Source organism: Aplysia californica, unplaced genomic scaffold (genome assembly GCF_000002075.1).
Source record: "Aplysia californica isolate F4 #8 unplaced genomic scaffold, AplCal3.0 scaffold00141, whole genome shotgun sequence".
NCBI lineage: Eukaryota > Metazoa > Mollusca > Gastropoda > Aplysiida > Aplysiidae > Aplysia > Aplysia californica.
In genome coordinates, this window is record NW_004797411.1 from 780,537 (window position 1) to 793,493 (window position 12,957).

Below are 12,957 nucleotides of genomic sequence, written 5' to 3' on the forward strand. Positions count from 1 at the left end.
AAAAAGAATGGTTATAAATCATTATGATAAGACAGGCGTTCTCGTAGATGTTAAGATGTCGCGTGCAGGGGGAAATATTATCCCCCCCCCCCAAATCTATTGATGAGTTGCCATTTAAAGGTTGCCTTAATGCACGGGCGTTGTTACAAACCAAGCATACATCGTTGTGGGGATTGTTGGAACCGTTTTTTAAGGGGATGGGTTGAAATGATAGCTGCCATTCCCTCTACTTGAAAGTCGTAAAAGTAAAAGACCAGGCCACCCTCAGCCCTGACAGCTAAAGTCATAGTGCGGTTCGCTCCCCTTCGACCCTGCACAGCTGGAACAAAGCATTGACCACTCCTTGCTCTTCCTCTGTTTTTCTTCGGTAACAGCTCGACACCAGCCTCATCGATGAAGGCAAATTCATACCACTAAATGTTCTGCATTCGCCATGCCGCAGATTGATGCCTAGTTGCTTCAGTCCTATCAGAATTTCTTTCAGCGGGAGCATCCTCGGGATTTTATTTTATGGTGATCAGTTCACCCCAAAAAGATGCTGCTTATGGTTGTCGTCAACTCAGTTTGAGCACATTAAAAATGCTTCTCACGCTGAATAATCTTTGTTGAGGATATCTGCTTTTGCTATGTGGCATTTGAACTCGTTATAGTGTTACTTTTGGATTTGCTATTTGTACACTTGAACTTGTTACGCACAATCGGGCACTAAAATTTCCTATTGGACATTTATTTAAGAGCAGGTGGTTTGAACCTGCCCATCAGGGCCAACCCAGGCGGAAAAAAATACATTACCCAAATAGATATGCAGAGATGTTAAACAAATGTTTCCTACTTTGGAATCGAACCTATGTCTTTTGATTGTAATAGCGAAAAGCCTAACCATTTTACCACGTGACAGACAACGGTACAGTAGATGCCCCCATTACCCATGTTCTCTTGATTTTTTTTTTTATTGTTAAGCGAACTGGTGAACTTGACCACGCCATCTACAGTCACTTACACTGTTGTGATTTGTCTATTTTCTCCACAGCTCTTGACATGGCGACTGGAGTTCAGTTTTGCTACTTCAAGGTCGTGCCTCGTCATGTTGAGCTCACTGATCAATGACTGGAAAAATTTCATAACGCAGTTGATATTATCTAACTTAGATGAACTTATCAATCGTGCTAAAGTTGTGTTGTTGAAGAAATGTTTAATATCACAAGTGCAAAAGAAATGAACAGCATTATAAACGACTCATCACACCCCCTTTCCACACACATTGTAAGATCACGTAACGGCAGATATGAACCTCTAAAAACAAAGAAAGAAAGACACAACGTTTTTTACCATCTAGTATAAGGCCATTGTCAGAATAAACATCGATGTGTATTGCTTTATCGAATATGTATCTATATAACTCTAAAGTAATTCTTGTAATTAAATACCTTCATGCAGTTGATTGATGCACCTGATGTGATGTGTACTATGTACATTTGTCATCTTTACTTTTCTTTTCGTATTGAATTTTAATGAGTTTAAAATATAATTTAAATTTCTATGTATACTTGCATGTGTTTTTACGGTTCTGTACAGCCAAGAAAATGTCCCTCTAGGAGGATAAAGTATTATCTTATCTTACCTCATCTCACCTCATCTTATCTTATTGTCTCAATTAAAAACTGAATGTACAAAAAGCATATTTGAGGTTGGAAAAGGATAAAAACAAAAGTCATTCTGGCAGGCATTGTAAAGCTTTATAATGACATGCAAACTGGTAAAGCAGAAAATTGAGAGTTTTGGCATCAAGTTGATTTCAATTTGTCAATCAATGTTAGCTGAAGTAAATCATCTGGTCAGCTGCATACTTTTAGATATTAAAAAATCAATCAAATACGTCATCTAAGCAACACTAAATACACTGTTTAATTAGGAAATAGTTTCGTTTTTATAAAGACTTGATTATTGTAACTCCCTGATTAATGAAAAAAATATCACTGGAAAAACTGAAAAGACATCTGATCGATCAACCAAAACAATGCTGCGCGTTTACTTTTAAACAAAAGAAAGCGAGACAGCTGCACCTCTTTTACGGATACTGCACTGGTTGCGTGTTGAGAAAATAATTTTGTACAAGTTGACCACTCCATGATATGCGTTTGAATGATATGCTCCATCATATTTATCAAAATTGTTAAAACTCGCAGTTTAATGTCATCAGCTGACAAAAATAATTTCTTCTACCACCTAAGAAACTTGAAGCAATTTTGATGAAAAGACTTTGTATATATACGATACAATGATCGAGAATACTTTGCCAAGTAAGAGATATCAAATCTTCTTTATCATTCAAATATCAGCTGAAGTGTTTAGACTATCACGTATTGCTTTCGACCGCCATTACATTCGTCAATAATTGACATCAGTCTTGCTGTCACTATATATTTAGATAATATCTACTTGATACAAATGAACAAAAACAGGTGAATTTCACTTTTCTTGAAATAATTGTTATTTACGATGGTGTTCATAATACACAAATACATAATTAAATGGATAATACACAATACAACAAACATTGTGCATGTCCTCCTAAATGGACGCTCTCATCTTAAAATGTTGTTGGGAAAATCAAAGACCCAATTCTGAAGTATTTGGCAATACCCAGCAATCAAAACCTGTAGTGCTATAAATTCTTAATCTCAAAATCAGGCTCGTCATGTTCTTGTGAATATTAAATATTACCTTCGTTTAAATATTGGGGTCTGAAGAGAGTATGGTTTCTTCTTAAAAGTTACAAAACTATATCAATTCAATTTTCTAAACAAATTTTTAAGAATACTCCAAAATCGAAAAGAAAAAAAAATACTTGGGGAGAACCAACCTAGAGAGCAGGCTGCGTTTTAGAAAAAAAATACTCAACAACAGGCTATTTACAATCATCAAAAACTTTGTTCCGTGGAGGTGTTTTTAAAGCCCCATGGAATCAATTTAGATCATTTCATAGACAGGCTTCCTACCCATATTAGTAATTATCAGGGCCAAATTACACGAGGAAAACAAGAAGGTAATAATCTTTTAAAGACATCAATAGACTCATAAATGAAGACAGGTCACGCCACAACCCCGCTATACTCTCCTCCCCCCCCCCCCTCCCCGAACCAACAAAAAACTCACCAACAACAAACAACCACATGCAGACAAATAGTAAAATATTATTATCATGCACAACTCTTATCGAGAATGAGAGCTCTCCAACCTGTTTTTAACATTGTGACTGGATACCTTAATTTGTTTGTCTTTTGCTGAATTATCAGCCTTGGTGGTCGTTATTGTGTATGCCAGTCCGGGAGGGCTGCGGCTTGCCAGAATTATCTTCAACTGGAGTTGAGAACAATGTAATTATTGTTAATGTTTTACGTGCCCACGGATACACATTACATAATTTAGGGTAATTGATTGTCAGGCTCAATCCCTGGGAAATATGATACCAATTTCAAGCAAACAGATTGACAGAGAGGGCAGGGATATTATGATGATCACATTAACTCTTAGAAGTCGATGCGTCTATAATCTAGATGCTGCGTTATTTTTTCTTGTTTTTCTGTTCTAAAATTATGTCCGTATACATCATCATCATCATCATCATCATCATCATCATCATCATCATCATCATCATCATCATCATCATCATCATCATCATCATCATCATCATCAAAGTTACTGCAAAAAGGCACCTCTACTCGCCAATCAAGGAGAAGATACATGTCGCTGTGGCCAGGTTGAGCTAGCGAGACTGCAGTCGGACCATCATTGGAGCTTAAGATGGTATAAGAACTTCGTATATGAAGAGCTCACCCTATTTTGCCGAAGATGCGGCCATGAAAAGGAGGATGTCAAAGATATGTTTGAATGTCCAGGAACAATGGCAATTCGAATGGAGTCATTTGGGCCAGTGGATGTGTCGTTAAGCATATTGACAATGGAGTCGAAAAACAACCTCGCTCTCGCTCGAAAATTTCTTCGAGGAGTCCGCCAGGCCCATTAAGGAAACAAAAAAAATCATCATCATCATCATTGCATTTCCCACCATGGATCAGGATATAGGCCACGAACAAACACTGTTCCAATATTCCCAATGCTGGGCTAGTCGCTTGATGTCACTCCATGTCTTCCCACTTTTGTGTACATCAATTTCTGTGACTCTTCTTCAGGTTCAACGTGGTCTTCCTCTTGATTTTTAACCATGTGGGTTCCAATCTAGCACTGTCCTTTTTATGCAGTTGCTTGACTTCCTGAAGGTGTGTCCAATCCATCGCCAACGCCTTCTTCCCACCTCATCTCTGACTGGGTTCTATCTCGTTCTTATCAATACTTCCTCGTTGTTGATTCTGTAGGTCCATCTTATCATCAGTAGTTTCCTCAGACACTTGTTCAAAAAAACATGGATCCTCTTTACGCCCGTCTGGGATGCGTTCCACGTCTCACATCCATAGAACAAGACTGACTTCACATTTGAGTTGACAATTCCCAGCTTTATCTGTAGTGAGATATCCCTGGTCCTCCAAATCCCGTTCCAAGAAATACATGCAGTCTGTGCCGCCTTTCCAATGCAGGACTTTATTTTAGCACCTGTCCCTCCCTTTCTGCCAATTATACTCCCAATATAGCAGAAGGATTTGACGTCTTCTAATGCATTTCCCTCTACTTTGACCTGCTCCTTTCGTAGTGCATCTTTCCTTAGGGCTTTTTACTCTCCGGGGTGGATCCTCAATCCAACAGACTCTGATAGGCGGTTTGTGGGATTTGAGTTGTAGACATTTTTAGCTTCCTCAGCCTCTCCTACATCTATTTCATCGTATAAGAACCCCGAAAAGCCTCATTTCTCCCCATGCAGGGATTGTTTGTCACCACAATTTCCTCATAAAGTCAATATTGTATTTTTATTTATCGGCTGTTTTCTCAAAACGCGATTTTCTATATACTTTTTAAAAAAATAACTCCACCATTTTCATCCAATCTTCCTGAAAATTCCACATAATGAAGAAAATATGTAATACTAAACATTTTTCTGTTGCAATTTTGATATATGGAATAGATTTATGTTGGTGGTGTCCGGAGTGTGGATTTTTACAGGCTTTTCGCAAACTTGAATACTACCTCATAAAAAAGTTCATAACAATTTTAAAAATTTGTTTAGGAAAAAGCAACAAGCTTTAGATCTAATGTTTGCTAATATGCCTGTGAAAAAACAAATAGTTTCCAAGAAAAATATGTGCGGTATTAATTACGTAGGACATGTCAACAAAATCCAACACGGCTGCCGTATCCATGGAAACGGAACTTTTTTCTTAAATGTGACTGCGGATTTTAAGACTCCTTATTATGCTTGTTTGCGCCAAAGCCTTCAGGTGTCTCCCTTCCCCCCTCCCACCTTTAAAATTGTTGTCTTTGTTTGCATCTGTTCCTGAGTGGGTGAAAAAAGCGCCAAGTCATCTGCAAAGTTCAGATCGTCCAACTGTGTCCCTGGGGTACACTGTATAGCGTTTCTATGTCCCCTGGAGGTTTCCTTCATCGGCCAGTCGATTGCCAAGATATAGAGGAAAGGTGATAGTAAACATCCCTATCTCGCACCGGTCTTGGTACCAAAGCTGTCAGTGAGCTGGCCATCATGTTTAACCCTGCAACTTGTCCCTTCGTACATGCTCCCTATGGGGTTAACCAACTTCTGTGGGATTCCGTGATTTCTCAGTACCTTCAATAGTGTTGCTTGGTCAAAGGCCTTCTCATAGTCAAGAAAATTGACGATCAACTGGGAGTTCCACTCCAGAGACTGTTCTACTATGATCTAAGCGTGGCAATCTGGTTCATGGTTGACCGTTTTTTTCCGAATACACCACATCTTTTTTTTTTTCTTAAATTTTGATGGCAAATTCTATAATACATGTGTATAATACCGATCATTGTTTATGCTGAAACTGCTAATGTTTGTATTTTTAACTACACTTGCAGCAACAACAGCAGGGAATAGACTTATGACGAGGTTGATGATATTGATGATGATGATGCCATTTTATTCGTTTGCACCTACAGCCTGGAATATCTTAAATTGTATATTATGGCAATACAACCTCAAAGATTTTGTTCGGTCTTACTAACAGAATAATAGTACCATGGGCTATATTTCCGTACTATTCCACGTATCTCACCCTCGTGCACTGTGGGAGAGAGAGAGAGAGAGAGAGAGAGAGAGAGAGAGAGAGAGAGAGAGAGAGAGAGAGAGAGAGAGAGAGAAAAAGAGAGAGAGAGAGACGGAGGGATAGTGAGATAGACAGAGAGACAGACAGTTTAGTTTAGTAAAAGTTTTACTTCGCTCGCAACTGCAGGAGGTCATTTGAGCGCGCAAAACACAAATTGATTGTATTCACGACAGTTGTCAGCACGGCTTCATTTTTGGTCATTGAACAGATTAAAATGTAAAAAAATTCATGGTAAAAATCTCAACCTAAAAATGAACATTTACTTAATATAAAAATAGCATTGCATTTCATTATATAATTTACATAATATCAAAATTGCAGTATATTACATATTTTTGTAAAGGTCAATGGCCTTTACACAATCGAGAATTCTGTTTACACCCTTCAGATTTAAAATTATCCCTTCGGGTCTCCCCAAAGTCTAGACATTCTCTTAAGATGTGTCTAATGGTGAAATCTGTGTTGCATCCAACACGGAACGGATTCTCATCTCCCTGCAGCAGGAGTTTTGTGTGTTAGGGAGGTGTGGCCTATACGCAATCGAGTAAAAGATGACTTCGACTCCTCTGGGGACTCCGAAGGCTTTCTAGGGACCCAGTTTAGGCATGATGATGTCGAGTTTATAGTTGATTTCTTTACTCCAATGTGTCTCCCAGTAACTCCCACAAACTGGAGGTGCACTTTTTGACTCTATTTTTAAAGTCACTCTGTGGAAGAGTGTTTGTTGTCGTTGATCCCAACAGAAGGGACAAGGATTCTTTCGTCAGGAGATCGACCTGCTCGAGAGAGGCAAACTGAGACAGAAAGAGAAATTAATATGGGAGGTGTGTGAGTGAGTGTGCGTGTTTTTGTGTGTGCAAGTGTATTTGTGTTTGTTTGTGTGTGTGTGTGTGTGTGTGTGTGTGTGTGTGTGTGTGTGTGTGTGAGAGAGAGAGAGAGAGAGAGAGAGAGAGAGAGAGAGAGAGAGATAGAGAGAGAGAGTGAAAGTGAGAATGAGAGAGGGAAGGAGAGAGAGGGAGAGAGAGAGAGAGAGAGAGAGAGAGAGAGAGAGAGAGAGAGAGAGAGAGAGAAAAAGAAAGAAAGAAAGAGAGAGAGAGAATGAGAGACAGAGAGATAATGTATTTATGTATCTATGTAAAAGATTGTATGCATGTGTCCATTCTCGTGTATCCCAACTCCAATCTTGGGATTCAGAGTATACATCAAGTTAAACAGATGAAAATGAAATATTGTTCATATATATACTGAAGAAAAAGGTCTCACTTCCATAAGGCTTCTCTGAAGGCTCATGATTTTGTGTTCTTGCACAACCACGTAGTCAGACTTGGCGATGAGACGTCGTATCAGATGTTGATTCTTCAAAATCTGCTCGTATTCGCTGGGGAAATTCGCCTATGCCCAATCGGCAAATAGGTGTCTGGTTTAGTTGGGGGGTATTTTTTCAGGGGGAGGGGGGGTGTTGGAAGGGGGATGTGGGTGTGGTCTAGATTGGAGAGTAGAAGGAGGAGGAAAAACAGAGGGAATATGATAATCACGCTAGAATAGAGATGATTTCAAGAAAGGGATTTTTATTCTTTCTTTCTTTCTTTCTTTTCTTTCTTAATTTATTCAGCTATGGGGACGCAGAGAATGACACCTGCCTTGATACTACGTGCCGTAAGAGGCGACTAAAGGTGCGTACGTCTGGTCTCCCGAAAAGAGTCAGTTAATGGAAGCCAACTACCTGACCGTGGGTTTTTTTAATTTAGGGGTTTTTACGCCCCTGTCAACACAGTTTAGATCCATTCGTTAGTTTAAAAAATACAGGATTTATTTTTAAACAGTCTATCAGGTCTGTTGGACAGAGGATTCATCTCGGAAAGTCAAAGATCATAAAAAGAGCAAGTCACTATACAGCCTTGCACTACATCAGTAAACAGCCTCGATATGAATCCTACAGATATGTGGCGCCCCATAAAAAAGCACCAAAAAAATAGCAGATTTCCTCCCAGTTTAGACGCTTTGTTGCAACTCTATGACACATTTGAGATGAAATGAAGGGACCTTTATGTCCAAAATTTAATACAGTCCATGCCCAAAGGGTTCATGCTCTTCTCAAAACCAAAGTCTCTAAAACAAAATACTACAATACCGTCAATATCTCATGTCGAAATTGTCCTCTAGTATATCTTTAACGGGTGAATCATTGTCATTCATACTTTGCTCAGCAACTTGTATCATTTTGTCCAAGCTTAGTCATATTTTTTTGACAACACTTGAGGCTAGATTAAAACAATTTTATTCCATAAATGTATATAAAATATTCAAAAAAATCTCAATCACGCATAAAATGAAATGGGATAGTTCACAGCACTTCCCGCTTTTTACACTCATTTTGAATACGCATATGGCCTATGTTACAGCTCACCAATGACACATTTTTAAGGGAAAACTTGTTACAAGAAATTAATTTTTATAGTAAACACATTTTTTTTGCACTACATTATTATCTAGATCTAAAGGGTCTAAAAAATGCGTTAAAAAAGATAGAGTCTAGTGTCAATGTTAGAAAAAAGTAATAAACCTGCTTTTAAAAGCGATATTGTCACAGCTGTAAACCTTTTAAAATCTCTAGAAACCATTCACTTGGGTTTTTACTAGTTTAAAGGAATTTTCTAGATTACAGCTAGCGGGTATTTACAAACCTATTGATCTGTTAAGACAAATTGAAACACATCACTGTACAAAAGCTGGAGAGTCTATGTTCAATTGTTTAGGAAATTTTTTACAATAAGTTGGGCCGCGAATTTTTAACTGCAGTTTTATTAGGACCTGTGTTGATAAGTCCAAGTTTTGCGTGGCATTTGTAACTGCTCAATTTTCCAGTCGTTTTTAAACAATCGCAGTAAAATGTAAAACGACAGTTCTTAAGGCGCATTCATCGTTGGTCAATTACCAGATTTAAGAAATTAAAAATTCATGGTAAAAATCTTAACCTAAAAATGAAAATTACAGAATATCAAAATAGCAATATACTACATTTTTTAAACGCCAATGGCCTTTACTAAATCAAGAATTCTGTTGGGATCAACGATGGAGAACAGATCCTTCCGATGTGTACGTTTAAAATACTTCCTTCGGGACTCAAAGTCTCATCTCCCTGAAGGAGGTTTTTTTGTTTTGTCTGTTTGTTTAGTACAGGGTTTTATGGCGCTCACAACTGCAAAAGGTCATATGAGCGCGCGAAACAAAAGTTAGTTTTGTTCACAACAGTTTACTGTACGGCTGGCTCGGGTCAGTAGTTAGATTTTAAAATGTTAAAATGTTAAAAAATCAGTGTAAATAAATGTATATTTTCAATCTAAAACAATTTTCCTAGATAACATAAACATGTTTTAATAGTTCGATTTCACTTTTAGTAGTAGTATAGGGTTTTACGGCGTTCGCAAATGCTAAGGTCATATGAGCGCGCGAAACACAAGTTGTTTACTTTCGCAAAAGTTCACGGCACGGTTGGTTAGCTTTCAGCCTTTAAAATGTTAAAATGTTTAATAATCAGTGTAGATGTATAATATGTTACTTGAAAAATTGTTTTAGGTCGAAAATTATATTATAATTTTCGACCTAAAACAATTTTTCAAGTAACATAAAAATTTTAAATAGTATCAATTTCACTCTACAACTCGCAATAAAGGCCAATGGCCTTTATAAAATTCAAAATTCTGCTGGGAACAACGACGGAAAAAATGTCTTGCAATTTCTTGCATTTATAATATTTCCTTCGGATCTCTCCAAAGTCCAGACATTCGGTTAAGATTTGTCTAATGGTAAAATCTGTGTTGCATCCGACACAGAACGGCTTCTCATCTCCTTGTGGGAGGTATTTGTGGGTCAGGGCCGTGTGTCCGATGCGCAATCAAGTAAAAATTACTTCGTCTCTTTTGGGGAGGTCAGAAGGATTTCACTGTTCCAGTTTGGGTTTTATAGTATACAGTTTATTATTTTTCTGTTTTTCCCAGTGGCTCTTCCACAGACTGGAGGTGTACTTTTTTACTTTATTTCTAAAGTCAGTCTGTGGGAGAGTGTGTGTCGTTGATCCCAACAGAAGGGATGACGCTTTCTTGGCCAAGTCGTCTACCTGCTCGTTTCCTCGGATGCCCACATTGCTAGATATCCATGCGAACATGATATTTTTTCCTGTTTCGGATAGTGTATGAATTTTCTGTTGTAGCCTAACTATTTTTGGATGTAGGAGTGTGTAGTTTGTGAGTGAGGTGATGCAAGACAGAGAGTCAGAGAGGATAAGGAAAGATTTGTTTAGGAGAATTTTCTACGGAGTCCAGTGCCATGCCAATGGCAGAGTCCCCGCAGAGAAAATGGAGGCTTCAGGATGGAGTCTCCTCCCGGTGTGTACTGTCTGGGGATAGGGCTGCGGCGCCCACTTCATTGTCTTTTTTGGAGCCATCCGTGAAGATGAGTTCCGCACCGGGATATCTATCTATTAGTTCTTTGTATTCTGCTTTAAAAGTTTTGGTGTTTGTGCTTTCTTTGTTGTGTGTTGTCAGCAGTAAGTCTACTTTTGCCTTGGTGAAGTGCCACGGAGGGAGGTCGGGGAAAAGAAATTGTTGGATGTCTTGTTTGGAAAAGTGTCAGTTTTTCAGTTCCTCAAGGATTCTGAGGCCGAAGGGTTTAATGAGTTTTTCGTTGTTTTGGAATTTGTTTATGGTTTATGGGTTTGTTTTAAAAATGCAGTTGTGTGCTGGATTTTCCGGTGTTGAGCTCTGTTTAATTGCGTATTGTAGTGAGAGTTGTGTGCGTCTTAATGAAAGTGGTGGTATGTTTGCCTCGGCCTGGAGGCTCTCCACCGGAGAAGTGCGGAAAGCCCCCAAAGCGAGGCGCAGTCCTTGGTTTTGTACTGGGTCTAGCATTTTCAGGATGTGTGGTTTTGCCGATTCGTAGACTTGACAGCCGTAGTCAAGCCTGGACCGGACAAAGGAGATGTACAAGTGGAGAAGGTGTTTTGAGTCCCCGCCCCGTCCCGATGCGATAGAATTTTCAAAGCTATTAGCGCCTTCTAGCACCTCACACGAAGGTCTTTGATGTGTGGTATGAATGTGATTTTTTGTCGGATATAACGCCGAGGAAACGAGCTTGTTCCTGAACGGAGTGGTACCACCGGAAGCAATATGGTTCTCCTTGTGAATGTGATGATACGCAGTGAATCCTCTTAAGTCCATTGTTGAAGCCGGGGCGAATTTTGTTTTTTGTATACAGGCCACATGTGGCCTGTACGTGTTGCAATTCCGCAAAGGAAGGTCGGATTCCGCCGGCATTCCATTGCAGGACCGCCATTATGTCTCTTTAGCTTTGATTTTGGACTGAAACACTCCCTGCGAGAGAGGCAGAGTGTTTTCCAGGCCACCGTCCTCTATCGGACGGCGGTCCACTGGGGGACCTGGAGGAGTGACAGACTCCGCCCCTCCCGGGGTCAGACCAGGGAGAGGGTTCGGAAATGTCATCCTCCATTGGTAGTGGGGGGGGGGGGATTGGAGGGGTAGTGGGAGGTGGAGCAGACAGAGAGGGCTGGGAAGGGTGCTGGGGAGAGGGGGGAGGGAATACCTTGCACTCCATCAGAGAGATGGACTGTGAGGTGGAAGTAGTAGTAGAGGAAGAAGAAGAAGAAGAAGAAGAAGAAGAAGAAGAAGAAGAAGAAGAAGAAGAAGAAGAAGAAGAAGAAGAAGAAGAAGAAGAAGAAGAAGAAACAGAGGAGGGTTCGAGGGGGAGAAGGGTGGGTGGAGACAGAGTCCACCCCATCCTCCCCAAGAACCCCAAAGCGGTTATTCATTGACACCCGAGAGGTGAGTACCACAGTTTTAGGAGGAAACTTTTTGTGTTTCTGTGCAGTAAGTCGCATGTTGACCGCGGATTCTGGGGGGGTCGACAGTGGAAGCACTAGCCGACTTCGTGACTGGCCGGAGTACGCTTGCTTATGACCGGCCAGGGACCGGGGTCATACCTGGCGGGCAGACAGCTTTACGGGTTTCTTGAAAAGAGCAGCCATATTGTGCTTTATACTCTTGGATTGCGCGTTCTTTGTTCCAAATCGGGAAATACTTGCTGAAGGCTGTATGCTGGCCTTGGCAATTTGGGTAGCAAGGACTAGCCTTGAAAGCAACGTAGAGGGTTTGGCACATAGGGTCGCACGTCCAAGACTAAGTATGATGCACGAACGGTGGCTGGAGGGCTGCACGAATCAAAAATTAGAATATTGTATTCGTTTCTAGTGTGGACTAGTATTTCGGCGGGCTTCGACCACACCCTCAAAGTTATCCACAATTTCTTTGTTTGAGCAGCCATTCAGCTCATGGCTGCGGACCACGCCCTTCGACTGGTTAAACTTCTGGTGTCGCTCGCAAATACAAGGAACACCACCGAAGGTCGTAATCTTTTCAAGTCCAGCCAGTTCTTTATCCGATGCGCACTTGATGAGGAGAGCACCAGAGGACAGTTTCGTAGGAATGTATCCCAGAACCTGTCTTAGAGCCGAGACTTTTTGGCAACGTTGGGAGTTGGGGAAGGGTTTTTAAGTGATGGGGAATCCATGAGAGTTTTTTAGATGGTTCAACTCCGGGGCTCCGCGCCCGCCATCGAGCCCAACAAGGGGACACATTGCTCGGATGACCAGAGCTGTGCCAGGGTTACCCCAGATCTATACTCTTCACGAGAAAGTACAAGACTC

General features: G+C 40.3%; 1 protein-coding gene across 1 annotated transcript in view; it reads right to left on the bottom strand.

Moving 5' to 3' along the window:
* The window catches only part of LOC101858624 (ELKS/Rab6-interacting/CAST family member 1), a 178,013-nt gene that overhangs the window by 8,863 nt on the left and 156,193 nt on the right, over positions 1-12,957 (bottom strand). The window contains exons 20-22 of the mRNA XM_005096891.3: positions 7,503-7,631; positions 3,265-3,360; positions 1,001-1,107 (exon numbers count right to left, since the gene is read on the bottom strand). Coding sequence (XP_005096948.1) covers positions 1,001-1,107; positions 3,265-3,360; positions 7,503-7,631 — 332 coding nt within the window. The remainder of the gene's footprint in view (positions 1-1,000; positions 1,108-3,264; positions 3,361-7,502; positions 7,632-12,957) is intronic.